The 27161-nt window shown below is 35.6% G+C and overlaps 1 protein-coding gene across 3 annotated transcripts in view; it reads right to left on the bottom strand.

The window, feature by feature from the left end:
- LOC120625649 (polypyrimidine tract-binding protein 1) overlaps positions 1-27161 on the bottom strand; it is a 327046-nt gene that overhangs the window by 20861 nt on the left and 279024 nt on the right. For 2 of the 3 annotated variants that reach the window (XM_039892749.1, XM_039892747.1), the window contains exons 5-7: positions 23683-23808; positions 19826-19952; positions 9227-9285 (exon numbers count right to left, since the gene is read on the bottom strand). In XM_039892749.1, coding sequence (XP_039748683.1) covers positions 9227-9285; positions 19826-19952; positions 23683-23808 — 312 coding nt within the window. The remainder of the gene's footprint in view (positions 1-9226; positions 9286-19825; positions 19953-23682; positions 23809-27161) is intronic. The other variant, XM_039892748.1, reaches the window with a different exon arrangement.

Below are 27161 nucleotides of genomic sequence, written 5' to 3'. Positions count from 1 at the left end.
AAACGCGTTAACGCTAATATAACAGTAATAAATAATTTACGAGAATATCAGTGTTATTTATGTTACTGATACTATTTAATTATTTTCTAAGGAATAGCATATGAGAATAATTATATATTATCGAGCTATCTTTTGTGGATGAATTAAACAAGATAACTTGTTAGAAAGGATTCCAATGAATGAAAATAAATCTTCAAGATAAATGGAAAAAAATATACATGACATGAAACTCTTCACACGAGTCTATCTTGCAAGTGGACTTCATCATCAAGATTCTAGACCGATGTACGTGCACAATTGGTCTCATAACCAAAGTTTAACCAACCGAATTCAAAGGCTAAAGTTGATCGCAAGAGTCGTGCACTGCAGGAGCCGCAAAAACCAGCTTTACCAAAGAGCATAAACCATATCGGATGGCCCAAATTTATTTTAATTAATTAATTGGAAGAACGATGGTAGATAGCGGTAATAGCCTAGGTTAGAGCGTTTGTCCCCCCGGCAAGCATCAAGCAATCTAACTTTTCTAAGTTACGCGCATTTGTAATTTGAAAGCAATTAAAATATCACTTCTTCAACAGTGAAGGAGGACGTCGTGAGGAAATCTGCATGCCTCAGATTTAACCAGAATGTTCTCAAAGGCGTGTTAAGTCTACCAATCTGCACTTGGCCGCCGTGGTAGACTAGGGCGTGAATGATTCCGGCCTCACTCTAAGAGGAAACCCGTGCACTGTAGGGTTGGGTTGATGATGATGATATTTTCTCATGTCAACGCGAAATACGTACCACTATACATAGCGGTACATGTGTTTATGTATATTGCGACAAATATAAAGTGAACCATTTATCAAGGAAACCCCCAAATCACATTTTCGACAGTCATACATTGTCTGGAAACGTGTTGAAAGCCCCGCTTAGACTCGGACGCGGTCCGCAAAGCAATTTTAAACTCAACACCTGCTTTTTGTCAGGTAAGATACTAAAAGTATTATCGGACTATGGTATTGAGTAAAAGTTACAATTAAAAAAGTTTTGAAGTTTAAAAAAGAACAACCTGAATAACCTGAGTCGAACTGATGATGTCCGAGTGATTTCAATAAAAACACAGTAATTTTGAAGGTCGGTTACGTTACACAATATAGCGCTCTCTTTCGAATTAACTAAGCCGTAACTCACAGTTACGGCTTAGTTAATTCGTTTTTTTAGTTATTCAACATCATCATCGTTATCAACCCATTACCGGCCCACTACAGGTCACGGATCTCTTCCCCGAATGAGAAGGGTTTAGGCTTAGTCTACCACGCTGGCCAATTCCGGATTGGTAGACTTCACACGCCGTTGAGAACATTATGGAGAACTCTCAGGCATGCACGTTTCCTCACAATGTTTTTCCTTCACCGTTTAAAGCAAGTGCTAGGCTATAACTGCTTCTAGTTATTAGTTTAAGTCACATCCATTTGTAAAATGACATCACTTTGTAACTTGAGAAACTAATTTTAAATCTATAAAATTATAATTATTATGAGTTGCTCATCTCTAAACGTCTCAACTCTTACCTACTTCACTGTCATACGAGCACCTACAATGTTTGTCTGAAAATACAATAGCTGCACAATTTTTCAAAGAATAACCACAAAGCTTAAGTATCATATTTTCCGTCCTCGTGTTGATGGAAAAGCTCCTAGATGCGGTCGCGATTCGGAATGTGATTTTAAAATGTAAATGAAAACTCAACGCTTTTAACATCTAAGTTTGAAGTATTTTGGAAAATATTAATAAATAGCAAGAATATCTATAGATAAACTGAAGCTTAATTTTTTATATGTATAATTGTATAGCTTATAAAAAATTCTGCGAAGTGGTCACTGAATGAATTTGTATTCTTTAAAAATGTTGTTTTTCTCTTAATAATGTGCATGTAATTTCCATCCCCAAGGTCCTACTGAAATGGAAATTAATATCAGACTGAGCCATAGCGAAGAGTGGTTAGATTTCGCTAGCCCACAAAAAATATTATAAAATTGAAAGAGTGTACCTGTTTGTCTGTTTGTCTTTGGCGCTAAGAATTTGACGTTAAAAAGGTCAATTCGCGGGCATCATCTCTAATCATTCAACTCCTGATTTATGGACTTCGAGGACTATCTACCAATTACTTCTTCAACGACAGATACGATGTAAGAGGGATATTTCGGTGACGGTTAAGGTCATAAAGTTGTATATAGACAGATCTGGAGCCGTAAATCTTCGTTCGAAACTAGGGTTGCTACAACGAAGTTTCTATGTGTCTAAAAATAAAATATGGAATAAAAATCCTCATTTTTCATCCTCAGCGTTTATACATATATGCTTACAATTATGTAAACATATATGTTTAAACGCTTCATAAGTGCCTATGATAGGCCTACATGAATAAATAAATTTTGAATTTGAATTTGAATTTATTACTTAAAAGCTTGTTTAGGGCACATGTTTAACAATGTGGCAATCAGTCGTTGATTTTATAAAAATCCTGTGTGCAATTCACACAGGGCAGAAGTGAAGCTTCTGAAAAGTAGCGAATGAAAGATTGAGATGGTTATGGAGTATGAGGATAAATGTAAAGTTTACTAATTTTACCAAGTTAAAGAATTATTTAATGTTTTAATGTAAAACCATGGAAACTTAAATTGGAAATAAAATGTGTATTATATTTAACTCATTATTTCCTTAATCTCCCTTTATCTACATATTATAAAGTTTCCATGGTAACTAAAATATTAGGTACTATCTCATAGTCTACCATACATTTATGTGTTTCTTTCTTCATCGTGACGCATTTTCGTTTCATCGAATCTAAATAAGTTTTACAAGATTCATTTCTTAAACATTATTAGATAAAAGCTGACGCTTATTTACATTAAAAAAAAACATTTGCCTGACGTCAAATTATTTATCATTTAATTTAATGTAGTACGTATATTCTCGTAAATCAAAAACAAAAACTAATTATACAAGTACACTAGTATCATAGCAGTTACGTAGATGTCTGGCGATGAGAAAGTCGAAAAATTGTCAAAACGCGAGCAATTATTTTAGACAGTTTTTAGGATTCCCGTAACCACAGGGCAAAACGGAGACCTTAATTATTTCACTCAGCTATCAGTTTGTCTAACCTTCTGTATTTAGCGGATCTCTAGTTCGCGGACAGAATGAGTTAAATGTAAGATATTAGGATATCTGGTATAGAACGTTGATCCAAAACCGAACATCGACTGTTTTTTGGCTTTACATGGTTTTAAGTATGTTTTTGCTTACTTACAGTATATGTATAAAATTTTATAAAATCGTCAATAGTCTTTGAAAAAACCGATTTTAAGATAGAAATATAAATAAGCCAAACAACTAAGTTTGGCTTTATTAAGATTTTAAGTTAGGTGCATGAGAAAACGCTAATACCTCTCTTCGCTCGTTTAGTGAGATTAACACTATTCAACTTTTGCTACGTTAGATCGCCATTTAAAAATCGCTAAAGCTACTTCGCTGTTATGCTTTGCTGTCTTGTACGATTCGGCAAGCATTAAATGTACAATTTGTCAAAGAAGCAAGAAAGCGCAAGTATCATATTTTCGACAGATACATTGTTTGAATACGTCCCCGGTGTTACCGGGAAAGCCTCGCTATAAACGTGGTCGCGTTGCAAAGTGCAAATTTGAAATGTAAATAAAAACACTTCAGCTTTAACCTGTGATCCATGTTCCTTATTTTAACGATATAGTATGTCTGGTGTGTAATGATGTGAATTGGATTTATAAGTATACCGATACATATTATAAAAGTCGATACAAAGTTGTTTTTTCACGATGTTAGGTCGTCTATTTAAAAAGCTAATGTACGATTTATGATGTACATTTAGATTTGATTTATATTATCATCATTTTAACAGATGACCGTCTACTCTCTATTCTGCTGGAAACTGTTCTTTTGTAGGAATTGTATGTATTCAGCAAAACCTTTGGACTTGTACTTCATCTGTCTACCTTTCGGGATATCTCTAAGTAGAAAGGGCCTAACAAAACGTTAGCGAGCTTACTTATTATTTTTTTCTTTTTTTTTTAAATATATTATTTAAAAAAAGTAAGTAGTTTTTGACATTGATCGACAACTGAGACACAATGGACCCGAGATAAAACCATTAACAAGGCAGCTGCTCTTAGAATAATTATAAACCAAATAAATTATATCGCATATCGAGTACTATACTATATAGGTACCTACTGTTAGTATGAGTGATCGTTACCGACACACCGACAGTCGTCGTTGCGGTTATGGATCGAGCGCTAGAACACGGGGCGGTCCGCAGCGCGAATGAATCACAATGTTATCAATCACGGCTGTATTGATGGAGTGGTCTGATTTTGATTTAAAGACTCCGTATTTACTAACTACGAGTATATCAGCTGATACGCTTTGCCTATTTCTAATATCAACATAATATCTGCTTATTTCAATTATCAGCTTTTGGCCTGAGGGCATTGTGTACAGTCACTATATAGAAGCGAGACAAAAAACCCTTCTTAGTTTTATGTATTTTTCATTATGTAGTGAATACATTGTTTTTCTCATTAAATTGTGTTTTGGTTTTGTGTTTATCATTTTATGTGTTTTTTTCGGTCTTGCTGCGAAAACGAACTGTAGGAGCGAACTCTATATCAGGTCTCAACGTAAAGGTTACGTATTTTAGCATTAAATTATTCCAAATTTCAAGCAAAACTAACAAGGACGGTAAATAAGTTCCGGAAAATCTCACGTAATACGTTACGGACATGTTTACTCGTAAAACGGGATACGACATATAGGTACCAGAATTGAGCACATTAAGAGCTTACATTTCATGTCTGCGAGCATAAGCCGCCCTCTGAAAAGATTTGATGGCGAGGTTAGAGATTTATGTCAAGGATCATAGAGTCGGGGATCGGGGGATTTCAGTGCTCCAACATCCGACTGTGCCCTTTGTGGTTGGAGCACTATCCGGCTTCACTTCACTTTGTACCTCTTACTCCTGCTGCCACTTACCTTGCGGGACGTTTCAATTTCGTTTTAAGAAAAATCCGCGGCCAGTCCAGCCAGCCGAATATCACATGGCAGAGCTTGCACCAGACTGTTTTTGTGCAAACTAATTTGCCGGCAGTGACCAATTTCTTTTTTAAAACTATTTAAAAAAAATATTACCTGCTTTATTCACAAAAATGTATGGCAGGTACTGTTGGTCTACTAATTAGCATTTTGACGGCCGATTGGCACAGTGGGCAGCGACCCTGCCTTCTGAGCCCAAGGCCGTGGGATCGACTCCCGCAACAGGGAAATGTTGGTGTGATGAACATGAATGTTGTTCAGTGTCTGGGTGTTTATCTGTATATTATAAGTATTTATGTGTATTACTCATAGCAATATTCAACAGCCATCTTATTACCCATAACACAAGCTACGCTGACTTTGGGTCTAGGTGTCGTAGCATATTTTTTTATTAATTATTTTCGACTGTTCAAAAGTTCTTTGGCATAGTTTCCAAGTATTTTACAAGGGAATTCCCAGAGTCAGAGTAAGGAAATTAGCGTTGTATATATGAAAATAAATGGTGTCATAGACTCTAGTCAGTACATGATATAATATATGTTATTGCCCTTAGAAGGTCTTTAGCAGTGAGAGGAGACCTTTTACTATGGGACGCTTAAAGACGCTTATAAAGACAAGATAATAGTACGCCAGATATATCGACTATTATTATACTAGTTAAACGAAGTCTTTTATCTATCGTCTGCACAACGACGCGACATTGTTAAAAATACTATGTAGGTCCCGTACTACTGATGCTAGTATGGGTACTTCTTCGCCCCGAACTTGTCACACGATTTCTCTGTCTAGTTGGTTTCGTTGTATCTTTGTATGACTATCCTTACTAATAATAAGCTGAGAATAATGATCATTATAAAATACCTAATTGGATGCTGCGGATATAATCTATTTTAGGTAAATCGTCTCATCATCGGTTGATAAAATAAATATTAAGCATAAGTATAAAGATTTGTAAGGAAAACATTTACCTACGGATATTTATCGTTTCCACCTCAATTCTGAATAGAGCACTCGTATTTTATTTAGCGATACGCTGAATAATTGCTTGGCTTGCCTTTTAAGAGGATTATTTTAGTACAACAATGCAGACTATTAGCAAATTCAAAGGATCCTTCAACTCTGCTCTATTTGTGTGTAGAAACAATATCTATCGCAGTGGGCAATTAGGGATCAAAAATAAATCTCCCTAAAGTACTGTACAGTTGCAGGGAAGTTATAGTACGGGGCACTCTAATATCGTAGCAGCAAGGACTTAGCGTTGCTAAGTTTTCTCCACTCAGCTACGCCAATGATATCTCTATTTCGACGAGGCTTCCTCGCTTGGGAACATTAATCCGTTGCTATAGTCAGGACTTGAATACAATAAATCATACAACTTGTGTACCAAAACAAAAACTGACTGCTGAAAATCGTGCTATCGCGGAATTTTTTTTTTTATTTTGCCACAACAAGCTTATAACAAGCTTCTACCTGGGACATCATACGCGTTTTTTTTGAACCTGCTGGAACCGCTTGATTCCCCATAATATGTCTGTGACTAGGATACGTAACCTCTATGCAAAATATCGTCAATACCAGTGTGTCTTTCGATTAACCCACAAAGTTCGTTTTAAACTCCTTTAGGAACATTTAAAGGTTAGCTATTCGGGATGAAGAGATGCCAGCTATCTCTCTACCAAATAACAACAACATCGTTGTTTGACATCGTCGGACAACTGCTGGTCCGGAGCAAACAAACAAATAACAACACTTTCGAATTAGTAATATTAGTGAGGACTATCTATGCTGCACAAAGCAGGTACAGCATAGCTAGTTCGTGTAGCTAGCGTATATATCTACGTCTTGGCGTTTATAACGTGTGTTATGTACATGGTCTATAAAAATTTCTGAACAAAGAGATTTTATCACATCGCCTCCTGGACGATTTACACTTTCAGTCCCAATCTCGTGTGAGAGAGGAAGCCAGTGCCCAGCTGTGCGATATAAATAAGCTGAGGATTTTTTTAAACTACTTTTAAAAAAGATAACAATAAAACAACAAAAAAAGTTATATCAATTACGAACAAAAACTACGGGTGCTATCGACTGTAAAGTTATCTACGGTGATTCATAACAGTTGGGGGGAAAACGAAAAAACAAAGCTCAATAATTATTATGCTAGCAAAGCGAGTTTGCGGAAGCCGCAAAACGAAATTTAATTTGCCCTGAACGCTGCATCAGAAATAAAGTTTAAACAGTCGCTGCAGTAGGCGGCAGTACGCTCAACTTCTAACGCAAATGAATAGCGAATGGGAAAAGTTAAGCTGAGAAAAATGATGTCCCACTCTACGGCTGGGCTCCGGGTGCGGACCATTGTCGACTTACGAGAACAGCGCACTCGCTGCCGAGCTCGTACTCGATATTAATGTCGTTTGCCACGTTCAACGGATACGTTTTTAGGGTCCCACTGCTTAATGGCTGACCGTCATATTCATAAACATTACATTAAAATTGTATATAGTTTCTTGGAATGCTTCTTTACTTAATATTATAAATAATACACTGTGTTTGCTTTTCCTACTCGCCCTAATTAAGAAACCTATCAACTTGATTTTTTGCATGGAAGAAGTTGAAAGGACGGAGAGTAATTAAATAAGAATAAGTTACTAAAATGGACTGTATCAATAGGAATATAAGAAGTAAAAATAAACTCTTTGTGCAGTTGACTAGGCTACATAAAATTAATAATTAATTCAAGGAAATTGTATATTATTAATTTTATAACAAATTACCGAATGAAATATTTGAGATGTTTATCAACAAGTTCAAAGTTTTAATAAAACGTAAACTTATAGGAAAATCGGGTTATGAAATTAAGGATTACTCAGCTAAATATTAATTGATGTTAGATGGTGATAACAAAAAAAATACCCGGCTTAGTTTGTTGTGGGCTCTTCTTAGACCAGGGCGCGTTTGGAACCCTCGTAACTTCGATAATCTAAAGGTTATCGAAGTTATCACCATTACACAATTATGTAAACATATGTGTATGAACGCTTCATAAGGTTCTGAGATACGCCTACATGAATAAAGAATATTTAAATTGAATACAGCTGTAAGCTAGTGTAGAATATATGTAAATCCTAATTAGCTTACTCCATTTTCATAGCTTGGTCAGAAATAGGAACGCATTAACTAAAACATATACACTACTACATGATTTTAAGCCTAACGCATATACCGTTCCGTACAACGAAACAGAAATGGTTGGAAAATCAACTGGAGGACTTAACTTGCAGCGTGCAAATCTTGTTTTCCCGTGATGGATTAACCAGAATGATACTAAAAATCTTATAGTACAGAAATGGGACTCAAAAAAGTTACATGTAATTCGATCGAAATTATGTTATATAATACTAATGCAATTAGTAACATATACGGAAGTTCTCAACATAACTAAGAACAACCATCAATACGATAGTTTAAGCCTAACCGCGGGTACGAGTATTTTCGCCAGTTTCTGAAGCGCTGGTCAATCGAACATTTGTAAATATGAACAAGCGATTAATTATGTATAAATGCTATTCATTTGGCGGCCAACTGGCGCAGTGGGCAGCGACCCTGCTTTCTGGGTCCTAGTGGGCTCAATTCCCACAACTAGAAAATGTTTGTGCGATGAACATGATTGTTTTTCGTGGCTGGGTGTATATTATAAGTATTTGTGTGTATAATATTCATAAAGTATTCAACAGCTATCTTAGTACCCATAATAAAAACTACGCTTACTTTAGGGCTAGATAGCGTTGTGTGTATTGTCGTAACATATTTATTTGTTACTAAGCATTATTTATTGCATTTACCATACCTATAACCCTGTAACGTTGTTAGTTCAATCGACTAATCTGTTTTTAACGTATCACACTTTTGGTAGTTAATTAAAAATCAATGGTTATTAAGACAGTCCGCTAGTATAAACAATGACCAGCGTTCCAGGAACTGGGGGTAAGTCACTTCATTTCGAGATAGTTCGAGAGCGAGTCATTAACGTGAATGAAACGTGCGGCAATAAGAACTTTGTTTTATTGCTTTACTTTAGAAACAGTTAAATAAAAACAAAAGAAAGTATTTCACTACTTACCGTTTTCGCCATTTGCGCTGACCCGGTGTCTGGGTACTGGATTAGAGCTTGAAATGAATCTGCAAAAGAATTGTTTTCAACTTTAAAACTTCACAAAGTGATTTAATTCAGGTTCAGGTACATAGTAATTTCTTCAGAATAAAATAACGGCACGCTTTGTTAATGTTTTACTGTATTATAGTAGTAGGTCTATACATTTTTCTTCATATATAAATGTGTTAAGAAGTTGAACTCGAGATCCCAAGGATTGCTAAATTCTAAAACCGGTGTCCGAACACAATTATTTACTTTATTGTACTATATTTTAAGGCTGGAGTTTTTAATGTACTGTATTTTATTATTCTAACCTTGGTTTAACAAAGGCAGGCATTTTTTTAAACTATCCAAGCAAGTACAATTTTGTGAATCCATCCGCAGTTTCCTGTACTAATTAACATACAAATTGGTAAACTGGTCGGCAAATAAACCCCTCATTTTTGAAGTCGGTTAAACAGAGGTGCCCGGTTAAGCAAATCAGTAAAGAAAAAATAACAATCCTGGCTTCAGGTTTGTTTTTCTAAACAAAGGCGTGGTAAAACGCATTGAAAGGCGTTAGCATTTTAAAAGTGGAAAGTAAAAATTGTATGCAGACAGAGTTGCGAGCAGTACGGATAGTAGTTAATCTTTAAAGTGGGGAAAATACAAACCGCGACATGGCAAGTTATTAAGTTACTTAAGATGTTTAAGTAATCGAATCACTACACAGTTGTTCAATGTTTGACGACTATGTAATATCGTGTTCGTTTAAACAATGTGAAATTGACGTGGGGTGCTACGCGATCCATCTCCTCGAACAGTTCGTGGAGTTCCGTCTCAGGTGCACCACAGGTATTTTATCATCTACAACACTCTAGCAAATATGCGAAACAAGTTTCATGTAATTTTGCCTCCATCGTGAACTCTTGCGAGCATAAATTGATACGTTTGCTCTCTAGATTCGCGAAAGTTTATAACATTCTGGGACTACGGTAGATTAATGTTGGTTTATTTTAATAAAACTACTTATCACTTATATTAAACTCAGATTAATCGTTTATTTATTACAGACGTAGCTACGCGACTACGCAATGCTACGCCGCGTAGCTTCGACTGTATATAATGCTGACTTAAAAAATACAAAATTTGCTGTTCGGATGGCTAGAAAACGAACTTTCCGACTTCTTTTATCGGTAAGTTTTTTGGGTAAAAAGTATTCTCAAATATCTAAGATACCAAAGTAACACTTATCTTCTGCCAAAGCAAGAAGTTTATTTTGATGTAAGTAGCAGAGCGCTACCTACATTGAGTGTGTCATTTCCCGTAGTGTGTTAAACTATAGTCACAGCCGAAACTAGGCAGGCGACTATAGTTAAACACACCAATATTCCCATATTCCAAACCAATATTAAAAATGCGAAAGTGTTACTGTATGTAACCTATGGGCTACGTACATAACAGTACAACGGATTTTTTCAAATTTTGCACATAGATAGCTCGCACCCTGGAAACGAATAAAAGATAATTTTTAACCCGGAAAAACAAACTCGTCTCCCGATTTAAAATAAACCAAAATAACGGCTGAAATCGAGCTTTTTTTAAAGTGTTAACAAAGGTCATAGTAAATTAGACGTACCACGTAGGTACGCTACAATATTATCGACACTCACGCCAACCGTTATGGTCACACTTGTACTGAAGAAATATAACAAACAACACTTATTAACAAACTCACTCGGAAATCATTGTGACAGAAATAAGTGGAGGCTAGACTCAGTTAGGGGTTATTTACTGCAGAGGGATAAACGAGAACCTCCTAATTTAAGGGTGCGATCATTGTTGTCCGCGGTGTGAGGAATAAATTCCTATTTTTACACAGGAGCTACATCGTTTGGGCAACACCTGCGTCAAATTATGTGTCATTAGATAATGCCTTTTTTATTTTTACCCGCTTTTTACCGTTTTTTTTTCGTTTTTAGTCTCTTTTAAATTAGCATCAAGCGTGTTTGAGAAAAAAAAGCTAACGCTTCCTGATTGTTTATGTATGAATAATATATATTCCATAAAATCATGGTATGGTAGTTATTTTTTAATCGTTAGTTATATCGTGATCGTACCACATAGAGGAGTATTTTTCTTAGAACAGATTTAACTATCAATATGTACATCAAATCAATTCCTCAGTTACAGATCATATGGCGATTAATTAACTTTGAATTTATAATTTAATTAGCGGACTCACAAAGTCGATATATTATATAATAAAACGAATAGCACAGCCTATATACCTGAAGCATAAGTAGTAAATAAAAATAGTTTCTATTGATACAGGAATAAAGTTCACAACAAACTTAAAACCGCGTTAGTAAGGGATACGAGTTTTTATCTCACAAACAATTCACCGAAGCTATAAAATATAGAGTGTAAGACACTCAAACTCGACCCAAGAGCGTAAAGGCAGGTGAAAAGTAACGCGCCGTCTTCTCATACATACTTAAATGCTCTTTAAGGTTCATATTTTTTTAAGACTGCTATTTAGAAACTCTATTAGGGGTTAATAGGGAGGGTACAGTAGATAATACCATTTCATTGATTTTAGGTTCAGATTCTACTATAACTGTAAGATATTCTGCTTTTATAAAGAAAATCTTTTCCCATTTCTCCCAATGATCTTAACTATTTACGGGGGTTGATTTCATCATTTAAACCTTGACTGAAAACAAAGAGATGTGATGGGCCCATAAAACTATTGCTTTGATTTCACATTAGTAGCGATTTTATTTTTATTGTCAACTGCCCTACTCAGAATGATAATATGACATCACATTTGGAAAGGCATACTGTTCTTGACATGTCTTTTCTTTATTCTAAGATATTATTTGTGTACTGAAAGTAGCGAACGGAAAAGAAAGATTATTTTTAGTGGGTAAAAAAGAGCATGGCTTATTAAAAATAAATAATTAATTACTGAAAGATAAAGATCATAAAGTCTTTGGGCTCCACGGTTACCGACGTGTAGGTTATATACATAAATATATTGTTAAATTGTAACTTTTTATTTAATAGATTCTGAAATCCAAACCTGAAATAGTCATAACAAGTAGCCGACGAACGAGAAGTAAATAAAGAGACCTAAGTATATGATATTTTTAAGTTACTGGAAAAACAGAATATTTATCTTCATTCAATGGATAAAATTATTATGAAAAACTATTGGTACGGATGATTGCCTAGTAAAAAAACTTCAGAAAAAGAAGTTAATAATTTAGAAATTTACGTGGTAGCTTTTTTCATTTCATTTTACATTAGCTTACATTTTTTGAAAATATACATGTAGTGACAAAATGGGGTACTGAAGGGTTTATGCAAATTCTATGTTTTATTTCGAAACATAAGGTCTAGGTGTTTAAAAGAAACTATCTATAGTTTCCATTTTTAAAAATCATATACTTAGTACTTATGGTAATACAAGATTGAATCGCGGGCAACCGCTAGTTATTTGATTAAATAATTGAATGACTTCACACTTCAACTTTGACATTATTATGAAACGAATGAATGATACAAAAATTGTGCGACAAAAATTCAGACATAGTTAACAATAACAACAGCCGGGGCGGAAGTTTTTAAAACAACTTCGCCTGGTTACCCTTTATTCGGATTTATTTATTCGAGTTGAAATATTCGAGGGCTAATTCAATAACGATGCTGCTCCGATTGCGCACAAGAAATTCAAATGATCCCAATCAATCCCTATGCGATGTTTTTCATTAAAAATTCAAGTAGAGAACGCAATTACTTTATGGAATATTTAAGTCGATATCAACGTAAACACAAGACGGGCGCTGAGGTTGTAAATTAAAATTCTCTAATCCGCATTTCGCTCTGAAGGAAAGAGGTAGCTTCCGCCGCTTCCGTTATGTAAATTTAAGCGAGGTCTCGTCTCCGCAGTCCAGCCGATTACAATATAATATGATATCTTAAATCTCGCTGGCTTTTGCTCGGGCCGTGCTATGTCAAGGTTGAATGCATTCTCGTTCGCAATTTAGGCGTCCTTTCATCCCGCTGCGCTGGGGCATTTGCAAAGAGCAGTATGAAAAGTTGTGAGCGGCGAACCGCGGCTAACGACAAACCCTTGACTCGTTTGTTCTAAATATATGTAATTTAAAACACGCGACACCCGCAAGCGTACAATTACGCAAATTCACGCTGTATCACGATATTTTGCCTTTTAACTTACACTCTAAAAACACAGCTGTGCCGTGTAAAGTGGATAGCTTTCATTATGAAAGTGTTTTAAAATTTGTGTACAAAAACGAGCACTATTCAAAAGATAAAAATCTAAAATAATAAAAAAATCCTGTGCAATTTATTCATACACGGCAGAAGTGTAACTTCTGAAAAGTAGCCTACGAGAGATTGCGCTGGATGTAGAGTATCAGAACTATTACGAGAAGTATAAGGTTTATTATTTAGTTTCCATGGTAACTAGATAAAATGTATAATGTTTTCTATCTCACTCTGTCCTATACATTTATGAGTCTGTGTCTGAATGGACTTATTTTTTCGTTTCCTCGATTTTGAAATCACAACGATTGTAAAGAAATTTCACTTCAATAATCCCACTTGCGAAGCGAGCTATTTTCCATTGATTTAGCTTAATCACTAAATTTTATAGTATTTTTACCGAATTCAAACTATTTCATTATTTTTACTTGCTTCTTTTGTCTGACGGGAGACTGCGACTGTAGCCTACCGGCAATGACCTATCACGATTGTTTTCGCATTCTGGTACGATGATGCGGAGAAACCGATTAGGTGACATTGCTGTAACTTCATATATGTATTAATTTAATTTGAGATGGCGATAACAATAGCAATACCCGGCTAAGTTGTAGTGGGCTTCTTTTTAAAAGGAGTGTCGAACCCTATATTCAAAATAAACGAATATAAAATTATCAACATCAACTCGCTACTATGGGAAAAAAATTGTTAGTGTTAACTAACCAGGCAAATTTCGATACTGAATTTATTATTTGATTTTATTTGATAAGATCAAACACAGTGAGTGTCACCTAATTCCGTCGACCATATTAGAACAGCGTGGTGAACCCAAGTTCTGCAACCCTTTCTCCTATGAGAACGGAGACGCAATTAAAATGCAAACGTATTGCGACGGTAACGTGAGCCTAACGTGCTAGTGTTGTGTGCTCAGGTGTATGCCATTAATTAGGCTGATGATGATGAAGAGCAAGAGAGACAGAAAGTCTTTAACATAATGCGCATTCAAAGTTACGTCATACCGATCCATGTCATGCATGCATTTTTAAATATGTCGTTCGAACTAGCTCTCTGTTTCAATACAACTACTTATATTCTTTATTTAAAGAAGTTATGCCGAAGGTATATTATGCGATGGCTATGGATTTGTAATATACCATGTATGTAACCCATGATTAGTTTTGACGTGACGTCTTATAATTCGATGGAGCCGGCTGCACGCACGAAAAAACATGACGTATGCGGCGTTACCTCGCTCTGAGGCGTTCCATTCAAGGCGACAAAGAGGCACAGTCGGCCTCCGCGTTCGACATCTGTCTCTTGTCTACTTGAGTGAGCGATGCGTCCGCGTGGACAACTTCTACACAATAATACATTTACATGTTTTCGGCAAGGATGAAGTGCAGTGAAAAGTGAATGTGGTGTCAATTGTTTATAGCAACGATAATATCTATCAAACAAATAAAATTAAAATTTTCTTTTGAAAAATGCAACCATTCCATCAGTATTTTCTTACGACGTTGTCACGTTCAACTATTGTCAGTAAGTCGACTTTACAGACAACCAATTTTTTTAAAGCAATTAATGACTGACAAAGCAGACGGCCTACCTACGGACAACCTAAGTACGGTAAGTACAAAATCATCGCCTAAAAACAGAGCAACCGAGCGCAGTGCCTGCAAGGCACACGTCCTGCGACGTGCCGCCCTGTATCCATCAACCTGAGCCTCTGAGGTGTACGTGTTAAGCTGCATGTGCCTTTAATTACACCAGCAACCACGCCTATTAAACTGGAACACAGCATTGCAAGATGCTGCTTGTCAGAAATGAGCATGGCCTACGTACTTCAACGGACGAGCTCTGTCACAAAAATTTCATTTACTACTAAAAGTGGCCAGCAAGTTACAGGTTCTTTAAACTCATCGTCTGTCTCTTTGCTGTAGACTCTACAACCGGTTCGAAATGCGACCGAGCATACGAAAAATACCAAGTGGGTATGTACATTTCCTTAAGAAAATCATAACGAATATTACACCGTCAACACATCACGTAAGACCGGCGAAGGTTATATCACACGTTCCTAATCCCAGAACAAATCTCAATGAAGATCGCGGTAATCCCACCCCCCGGCTTCCCGCGCACCCTCAGTCGATTGGCTTTATTAAGGTGTAGCAGACCGCTACAATTATTATGCGGCCCCTGTTTGCGGTGGATGTCGTGTCTATGTCGTGGGATTCACGTAATTAAGGATTTCGTTCGCCTGGCATTCTACAATAACCCAATATAATCTGTGACCTATTCCCCACCATCGGATGTAATCTATTCTACCAAATATCACATCACGTTCAAAGAGCCATGAGTTTTAATATCGCTATCAGGGCTGGAAAAAAGTTTCGAGACAAGTGATAATTATTTAGGTTAAATCAGTTTTGTTAGAAAAAATCTTATTTGGGAATTATATATTAAATCGCTATTTATTCGTTGTACTCTTGAACGTGAACACTTGAACGGTAAAAAGTTGATGCGAGTTCTAACACAAGCGGTCAATGAACCCAGTCAACGGCCACACAAAGCAACATCACTCAAAGGCGATCATTTTTACGAGACAACAAATATAAATATTCAAGTATGCTTACCAGTACAAAAAAAATATCCCAGCACTATAACGTCACAACACAATTTAACAGTGGTCTCTAGGACTAAGAGCACAATTATTTATTTTTAATGTATAGAAAGCAGTTATTAAATCAACACCGTAAAATATTCGGTAAACTCCGTGAAACAATTTTCAACTTCCCGTCCCCTTTATTAGTAGTAATATGATAAAAACTTAGGGAATATTCATTAGATAAACTCGCAAAACTTACGAAAATAACAACGAGAAACAACATGAATCCAAAATTGCTAACTCGTAAGTGGTAAAAGTTATAAAGCATTTTCGGTGGTCGTCCCCTGTACTGAATGCGAAAATATGAATCCTTTATCGAATTACAATTAACGAAGAAAAATTGCTAAATCGGTCTTGAAATAGATTGAATTTTACTGTGGCAATATACCTCGGTTCTTTGTAGGTTCTTAAATTGTTGAAAATAAATTGAAGAGAAATATAAGCAGGATAACTTTTTTAAGATAGCTTTATTTACTTTCAGATAGAGATGGAAACATGTACATAAGTGGGCATCAACGTGATCAAAAAAACAAACTATCTGAAAAAATAAAAAACTATTGTAAAAGATTTTAAGCTTTTGAATATATAAAAAATACATATGGATTTGTAATTGTTTCGGATTAAAGTTATCAAAACATAAAGCGGTTTTGCGGAAGACTTTTTAGACTTTTACTACAAAACATGTTGTTCAATTCAATTAAATTCTTTTATTTGCATAAAACATTGAAGGTATACATGTTTAGTCAAAATCTATGTAATGCAAATCTTAATTTACACCAATTCTTGATGATGATTTTCATACTTAATATACAATAACTATGAAAATCATCAAAAATTACTGTTGAAAATGTCATGAAATAATTGTAGTCATGGAAAGTCAATTGAAAATAACATATATATAAATTAAATTAGTACCTAAATAAATTATATTTTGTCATCCAAGAACTCTCTTAACGAGTGATAGCATTTTTCAACCAATCAGTCACGTAATTTTGGCTTGAAGTGAAATAATGGTAAATCTTTAATATAATAGCTACAGGCAATTTATTGTAAATCAAACTCATATCATAAAAATCAAAATCATATTGTTGCCAATTAAGTTTGCCAAGATATGAAATTACCAATAGTTAAAAAATAAATATTGAGGAGTCAAAAAGAGTAATATTTATTTTATTAAAGAAAAACAAACCGGGAAAAGTTATACCTCTGCATTTAGTATAGGTTACATTATAAGTTACTTACTTAAATTCAGTTGGGTACGGAACGTTTGTAGGGCATTGAAAGTGAAATGTATACGAAATATGTGCTTTATTTGCTCCCCACGCGACAGGATAATTGAAGTAGGGATTTATACGTTTCGGATCTACGATCTACTACGGTTTGTACCGATTTAGCTTTGTACGGGGCGATTTCGGTATATTTGTCTATCGCACCGGGTGGGATTGCCAAACCCGGGGTAAAGGGAAGGTATAGAATGTCAATATTCTACGTGAAACGTTAGTCAGTTTTTACAGGATGCGGAAATGTCTATACAACTGTCCCTGTACAAAAGGACTGGAAAATAGGTAATCGTGATCGATCCAATCGATTTACAAAAAAAAATATCGAAATCAACATCGCAACTTCTGGATGACCACTTATTTTAGTACGAATTTACACAGTTCAGTTGCTATTTGTGTCCGGCAGCTCTCTACTCTGGGGTCTACCGACGCTTCGTTTATGGTGGGGTCACCATAAAAGGCGCTTATATTGGGCGAATCTAAAAATTTAACTCATAACATCATAAGCCGTAATTGTGTTTGACGAGATGACGAGGTCCTTGGTGATCTAGGCTTACCAATACACCAATGAGGTAGTAATTTTAAAATACTAGAAAGAAAATACAATTATCCTCGTAGGTAAGTAGGTAACTTTTTACAAAGAGAACTCAACTGCGAACTGGTTAAGGCAAAAAAACCCTTTCCAACTGGACAATGACGAATGTGCGATAAAAAAGCAAACAGACATTTCGGTGGCGGTGCAAGGGTTGAATGGCGTTCGGAAATTGAAACCAGTGCATTAGCCGAGGAGTGTCACGATACCGACGAATTATGAGCGCTTCGGTAGAGAATTACCAATGTCGTGCCAATTAAATATTGACAAATCACTAGTGCTTCCATTCTCTTCGAAATTCAGCTAAGTATTTAGCTTTTTATCCTAAGTTAAAACCGCTTAAATCCGCAGCAATACATTCCGAAAGAACTCGAAGCGAAGCGAAGTGAAAACGCAGACGGGAAATGCTACGCGGTCGGGAAATGCTACGCGGTCGGTCTGGGTATATTGTGTAGAATAGTGGACGCAGGAAGTGTGCTTATCAGAAATTCGACGCGTTGTTTTAGAAGTTGTAAGTGGACAAATTCGCGTTGGAACACTACTATACTATTGGTCTTGATTTGAAACCATTCACACCTTAAGAGGGATTTCTTTTGTTTATAACAAAGCGTAATTAGTTATTAACGAAGTTTATAATTAGCTGAAAGTGAGCAGTACACAATGTACACCACACCGCCGTAGGCAAAGCTTATAAAATATGTACCCACCTACCTGGCAACCTCCTGTGTGCCGGATTTATTTAGGATATGCATGAGGGTACGATTTAAATTTTAAACGGATTGCGCCCTTGTATTTTGGGTCCTGCGTTATGTTGGGTAAATCTATCACTACTCCAGGCCGACCAAATATAATTTTAATGCTCACCTCGGTTCGATTATTAATAGGTGTTTTACTCAATGTTAGCGTGTGGGGATGAATTCACGTGCTAAAGTGATAAAGGGTTTATGCCAAAATTAGATTTGGAAATTAACGTTGAGCTGTAATTAAAAGGTTTTGATAGGATGTAAATGTATCCTGAGTGTTTTCAAACCACAATTACCTATCGCATAATGTAAATTTTAACTGAATTTAAAAAACCAAGGATATTACTTGTTTAATGAGTATTTTCTTAGACACATTGAATTTAAGAGATTGTTTCCAGCAAAAAGACCGCTTTTGCATGCATACAATTTTTCTGTCTTAATTTTTGCCTGTATTCTTTTAAGTTACGTTCTTTCTTTTCTTCTTTTTTACATGCCATTAAGTATTTATTCTTTCATAACTTACGGTTATTATAATTACAATAGCTACTCTTAATTAGATGCTTCTTTTTATTTATTCTTTCACAATAAAGAGCGAACTTACGCTAATGTATTTAATTAAACCGACTTCAAAAAGGGATAGATTTTCAGTTTACAGCGTATAATTATGTTGGTGGAGCCTATATCTACATAAAATATTCTAGAATGCTGGGTGTGGTTAGTTACATTAAAATTGATGTAACTAACTACAATAGAGATTTCTTAAATTTGAAATATGAGAGAAGATTTCCGGCGATAGAGACAAAACCTTTTAAAGCAACTACCTAGCCATGACTTACAATGAGTATTTCGTCAATATTAGGTATACTTCCTAAAAAAAAAAAAACTAGAAGTTACAAACATTACCCAACAGGCGCCTAACAGGGCACTGTAATAGAAGCTTAGGGACCACGTGCCTGATGCAATCGTATCGGATCAAGTTACTTATAAACAAGTTCAATATAAAGTAAAAACGACACTTACTGTTCTTAGTGAAGGTTACGATTTTGAGCACTTTCCCGTACCGCTGGAAGATTGAGTACAGCACGTCAAGGACTATGGGGTACAGCATATGCTCTATGATCACCCGTAGCACGGTGTTTGGCCCGCCCTGTAAACAAAATTTACATGAACCAAAAACGGTAATATTACTACCAATCTATAAACACAGGGCATAACTGAAATGAGGAAATTGTTAACAATTGTATTGGTTGAAAAAATATCCTACAAAAACACATCAGCGATTGATCACTATACGCCCATGACAATTTATTATTTGAGTAGTAATAGAATTTAAATAACAGTTTAGCCTATAAACATTGCGAACATTTGACATATTCGAGAACATTGCCCCAGACGATTTATAATTAGGGCGGTAAAAATAAACTGTTTTAAATCGTACAAATGAAGTAAATTTGATACTCCCACTTAATTCAGTAGGTAGCCCCATTTTTTAATTTAGATTTAAACGCTGTCGCCGTTTTTGTAATAAAAAAAATATATTTTTATCTATTTTTCTTCTGCTCTGGCAAGCATTACATATTTTAATTTATTAGATTCTATATAAAGTACGAAGTTGCACTATAAGAATAGAAATAGAATAGAAAACCTTTATTGCACCACAACAGGTAAAATACAAGGAAAACATTAATAGTACTTAGTGCTAGGTTGCAAAGGCGGCCTTATCACTAAAAGTGATCTTTTAAAGGAAACCTGAGCGTACGAAGCCTATAAAAAAGTGGAAAGTGAATGGTGCATAAAGTATTTTACAATAAAAAGAGTTTATTTTTACAGTTTTGTTAAGGGTTGCCCCTTAAATGATTGAAAAAGAGGAGCTGCGTTTACGTTTAATATCATCGCAATACATACCAACAGGTCGTTAAGCGAAGAAGCTTTACTCTGCGATTATTACTACTTGGCACCTTGTAGGTAGTTGCCAAGTATTTAGCACAGGCGTCTTATGCACTAGTTTGCATAATAAACACTCTTTGCATGCAGTTCACAAGCTCCATCAGTCTATTATATATCTTGCCCGCTATTCTCTTGGGACATTCAATCTGATTTACGGAACGAGCTTGTAATATCTAAGATGGTCTCAGTAATCAGCTTTGGTTCGGTTTTGTACTAAATAGATAATCTTCTTTGCTTTACTTTACCCTTAGGTAACGTTAATGTACGATTTAATACCTCGAATGTATGGCGGGCTATTATCTTGATATATTATGTTATTAAGAGCCTAAATCATATTTGATGCTCATTTACGGGAAGAACGGAAAAAATATATTTTCCGCAAACTGTGTTATTAAATTCCCGGGGACATTCTACATACCTACCTATGTGTAGTTTTTTTCTTTATTGACTATGCATTTATCACGCATTTAGTCGGACATTATAAAATGACTGGATTTAATAAATAAATGTACTACGACAATACACACACCGCCATCTAGCCCCGAAGTAAGCGTAGCTTTTGTTATGGGTACTAAGATAGCTGATGAATATATATATTTTTTATGAATATAATACACATACACATAAATACTTATAATATACATAAATACATATAAAACATTCATGTTCATCGCACAACATCGTTCATCGCAGCGCCACTCGGCCGTCGAAGCATACTTTGAGCATGTGAACTTTTGTTCACTACGTCGTCTAAGAAATCATAAGGTTTGTGTCCATTAGTGGAACGCTAAATGTTGACAATATTGTTTTCCAAAACAAGTTAGACCAAGACTGTAACCTCAACTGCGGTAGCGGGTTTACCTATCAGGGGTTAGACCGTTATACACGTTAAAATTACATAAACCTTATCGGTTTCTACGCAGTTTCTTATCGGAACTTTAAAACGCTTGGCAGTATATTTATATATACGTCAGTAGGGTGGTAAAAAGCCATGGCCGAAGTCTCCGACTCTCACGGTGAGTCTACTCTCTACAAATGATGTAGTACGGATAACGTAAATTCCTCCAAGGGTCACATTGTATGAGATATATAGTCTACTCTTTCAGTTGGAACTTAAACTACATTATTAAAAAAAATAAAACCGTCACATTTTTTGGACGACATAAAACGAGTAACAGTCACAAAGAGCCGATGAATTCAATCTGCGCTAAACTGTAGCGTGTGTAAATCCCTACAAAAGACCGATGCCCAGTTGTGAGGTTCTGTAGTTGAGATGATCTAATGAACTAATTATACCCCTTCGAGTGAAGCGGTGATAGCCCAGTGGGCAGGACTTCTTTTGCCGAGTTCGAATCCCAGCACGCACCTCTAACTTTTCTAAGTTGCGTTTTAAGTAATTAAAATATCACTCGCTTCAACGTTGAAGGAAAACATTGTAGGGAAAACTGCATGCCTGAGAATTCTCGATAATGTTCTCAAAGGTGTGGGACACCACTGGGCCAGCGTGGTAGACCACGGCCTTAACCGCTTCTCATTGTGGGAAACGGTAATGGGTTTATATGATGATGGTTATAACCTTTCAAGTAGAAATCATAAATCGGTGTAGATTTCATTGTGATATGAAATAACGTAGTCTTTGGTGTTGTGATACCATATAATAAAATAAATAATAGAAATCTTGTTACGGATAACGATATAAGTACTCGTAAGACAAATAATAATTAATGTTGATATCGTAGCTTTGGATGAATAAGGTAACAGATCGGCATTCGTATTTCAGAGGCTACTAATAAGGTAATAAATTTTTGGTAATAGCCTTAATTAAAATCTTTCTGGGCGTTTTCTCTCGATCTTTTCACTTATTAAAATTGTAATAGTACCTACCTGATTGTTAATTAAATCAAAAAGTGAAGGTACTTTACTGGAGTATTCTCAGGGTCCATAAGAAACTACGTCATGCCTTACTTTCTTCGAAGGGTTTTATTTAGGCAGTTAAATATCTAATATTTCATTTAAATGGAATTTTAGCAACCAAGGTTAGGGTATACCCCGTTATATCAGCCGCATTACTTTTACCGTTATAGTTGGCAAAAAATAAAGTCAAACCAGTAGTTCTTGAGAGAAGCGAGTTTAAACATACAAACAAACGTTTTATCCTTGTAAAAGCATAGATATTTCACAAACGGCTTGTTTCTTTTTAAATTTTTTTTATCGATTTTTTTGATGATGTTCCATTAATAGCTATAGGCCTTTTACTCATGAGTGATATAGAGCTAATACCTGCCACGCTAATGCGTTGCTGGTTGCTGGGCTTATAGGCTTAGGTATTAGGTAATGATTTATTACTATCCAACTGCAAGGACAGGAAAGTTCGGACCTGAAAAGACGGTCAGCTATCCAGTATATATTTTTCCCCTCTGTATTGGTAGTAAAATGGACCCCTTTACCGTCACGGCTAATGGCTTGACGTACCCTCGGCTCATTTGTATTCCATTCCATTTATAAATATATATATATTTTTTTTCCTTAATTATTGTTACAATTAATTTGAAAAATATATATTTCTATTATAAGCAAAACAATAATATATTAATTTTTTGGTTTTTCGTTGTTATTATATTTTAAAATTGTAATTAAATTAACCAAAATGTTTTCCATCTGCCTGGCGTCCCGTGACGGCCAACTTTGCTTTTCTTTTAATCTTAAATAAGTAAGTTAAATTAAACATAATGTTCTCAAAGGTGTGTGGAGTCCACCAATCCCCAGTGTTGGGATTAGCTAGCGTGGTGGATTACGGCCTTAAGGCTTTATCATTGTGGGAGGATACCCGTGCTCTGTACTGGGCCGGTGATGGGTTGGTAAGATGAGATGATGATGAAGTAAATTAAATTAAATATAACTGATAGTAAAAAAAGAAAATTGGTAAGTACCTGTACCTGAATTTCCGTTCCACCGTTGGCCGGTTGGAGGGCCGCGCCAGCGCCGGCAACTAGAGCAGCACCCGCGCTGTTTGAAATCGCTTGCGCAGCTTGAAGTGCTGCTTGCGCTGACGCTGACTGCGAACAAATATGTACTATATAGATAACTACTGGTCTTCGCCTACAGTTTAAAAACGGGACATCTAACGCAACTGTTTTCTATTTAATCTGACCTACGCTACAACTTTATGATACTTACAAGTGGTTCCGTAGACCATTTGATAAGTAAATTTACCTTAAACAAACTTCCATTCTTATACCCACCAAGTCGCATCACCCGCCATTGCTCTACTTCTAAGGGAAAATGATTTAGCGTAATGCTTGCTTAATAGCCTATAACTTTCCTTAAGAATTATGCTTTGATGATTTTTTGAAATGTATTCGTAGTCCTAGCAATTAGCGCGTTCAAACAAACTAAAACAAACGCCTCAGCTTTACTACTAATACGAGTATGTACAGATATAGATTCTACAGACCTACCTACACACCTACCCTACCTTCTACCTAGTATATAAATGCTCTAAGGTAGGAAATTGGCGTAGTCTTAAGCCCATGCCCGTTGCTAAGAATAGCGTGCTAAGACATCGCCCCGGTTTAGTTTGTGATAAAACCCACCATACCGCATGTAGCAGAGTGAGGCATCTTGACTATTCCCTTAAATAACTTGATAGCTTTGGGTATGAGACTATTAGGCTAATGACGATCGAAAGTCAACATCATGCCTATTCCCTTTCGTTTTATTTGGGGTTTGACAATATTGTATATATTTATGTATTATTGATATTAATTATATAGGTATATAATTATTATTATCAGTATCTTTATATTTTATTGTAAGTTTATAATATGCATATATTGTGCATGTTTATTTAAATGCACCACCTACCTCTCTTCTTGATCTGTGTTTAACGCCTTTGGTTGCCTGGAAGAGATCGCTATGTAGCGATAAGGCGGCCAAATTGTATACTTTTTTTAAATTTTTATTTATAATTTTATTATATGTTTATGAGGTGTACAATAAAAGTGTATTCATTCATTCATTCATTCATCGATTTACCAACTAAAATGAATGATTTGAGGCGACAAAAGAAGTTTGTCAATCATCAATTTGTTTTTCAAGTTGTTGAAAAGAAAATCTCAGGAAGGAAAAACCCAGCTCTGACAACAAAATTTAATCCCGATAGAATTTCCACAATAATATTAAATCAAATACAATACCTAGATCAATAACATACACATGGAACCGCATTATGTTCTTAAAGCTTGCCTTTAAAGATCCTAAACCTTCTTTACAAATCACTCGCTACAATGGCGGATCACGTCGCAACAGTGCAACATTATTGCGGGGAATAAAACACATTAGAGTCACGTAAAAAATAAATATGACCACATCCTCAGTAAGTCGGGCCACAATAGGGCGCAATACAAGTTATCTTCCGCGCACCTTGGAGTGTCCCGAGACCAGTAGATAACATTGACCGGCTCAGACAAAAGGACGTCATAAACTTATTTTGTATCGTCGGCAAATCCACTACTTTGTTAGGAAATAGGGGCTTCGTTATGATAACCTCTCTGGCGCAGCGGTGAATGCTGTTGCAAGGGCACTTTAAAGAATTAAAATTAGAGTTATATAGAGTTTGCTCTGGTCTTGTCCGGCCGTCGGTAGTTACAACCCTACTTTCATTTACCGCAACGATTTAGCGTTCCGGTACGATGTCGCGTATAAACCTATTAGGGATATGGGTAAAATATAACTGCAATACTTTCTAACATGTTAGCTCGCTACTATCTTAAACTGCATCCTCACTTAACACCAGGTGTGATTGATGTGAAGGAGTAACTTGTAGTGGAATAAAAAAAAGACTATAAATGAACGGTGATATAGCGGTTGGTTGGTTGGTGGCTTCGGCCTTACGTTCGGAACAAGCTCCACACACCTTTGAGAACATTCTGGACAGTGATATTTGAATTGTTTAAATTAAATTATAAGCTCATCGCCTTGTAGAACCTTGAAACTCGCCGGCATCCACCTATTACATTACACATATAGTGTTTAAATGACCAACACGACACGACGTTGAAATTGGGCAAAAGTGCTGTGTTAAAATAAGCCGTCATGATTGCACAAGCCGGGGGAACTCTTTGATCCTACATTTTCACATGGCTTTGTGCTCGACAAGCTGACAAGCGTGCAGGTCAGACACAAAAATAAGGCTTTAACCATGTCACGGTAAGCCTGCCGTCGACGGCAAAGGCCCTGGTACAAATTCACGTTGACTTTCCCTTGCTCTCCACCCCTTTCCTTTGCCCCCTGTTCTTTATAATTCTGTGTAAACCACTACGGCGATATAATACCGAAAGCAAAATCAATCATTTATTTACTTTCGGTTCATAAATTTTATTATATACAAAGTGTAAATGAAAACCGAAATAATACTTCATAGACTTTAGAGGTACATTATGTACTGTCTCTGAGACTTTTTTTACCTGTTACTGTTTTTGAGTAAACCACTGCCATAGTTTTTAATGTATGCAATCAGATACAGCCCTAACATCACATGCAATATTAAAATCATGTTATTCTTCTCACTTTATATACGCGTCGTGTAGCGTAGGTACTATGCGTGTGACGGTCTTTTATCTTCAATAAGATTGTCATAAGTAAATACTTATAATGTTTTGAATTCGTTTGTATGTAAAAATAAATATGCATCTTTTGATTTAATATTTTTATAGGTTCGTTATGAAATTCATATATTTATGCGTATTATTTCAATATTATTTCGTAACTTTCTGCTACACTTAGAACATTCAATATATATTTTTCTTTTATTATTTATGTCACTAAGCATAGTTACCACATAAGAATATGCCGTACTCAATTAGAGTACATGCGTAAATAAGTAAGTATTAAATATTTTAAATAGTTTAATTCATCGTAACACTATGCAAGCTTTACAGATATAGTAGTGTAATTTCATGAAATCTAGTTTTTTTAAATGTTTTCTTTGGTTTTCATTTATTTGATCGAATTTTAATGTGTTTTATAAGTAATTAAAGATCCAAGCAATTGTGGGTTAAACGAAAATAAATAATAAATTAATTAAAAATGCTGTTACGATGTTTATTTTACGGTACTGATTACCAAACCGGGGAAAATGTAAAAAATATAAATACCGAATTGTCCCTGCCGGAGCTCGAACCTGAGAACCCCGACATATACGACCACAGCGCTGAACAGTGCACTAAATGCAGTGTTCGATACAAAAATATATCAACTACGTCATAACTCAGTAAAAATATTAAAAAACAACATTAAATGCTTTCAGCAAAATATATCAGATGTAAAGTAACTTAATAATTCTAAGTTGAAACAAATACAGTCTGACACGAATAATTGAAGTTAAGAGTTCTTGAATAATATTTTTCCA

This window comes from Pararge aegeria, chromosome 8, assembly GCF_905163445.1.
Source record: "Pararge aegeria chromosome 8, ilParAegt1.1, whole genome shotgun sequence".
Lineage (NCBI taxonomy): Eukaryota > Metazoa > Arthropoda > Insecta > Lepidoptera > Nymphalidae > Pararge > Pararge aegeria.
Note: the sequence above shows the minus strand (reverse complement) of the source record. Positions and strands in the feature narration are given on the sequence as shown.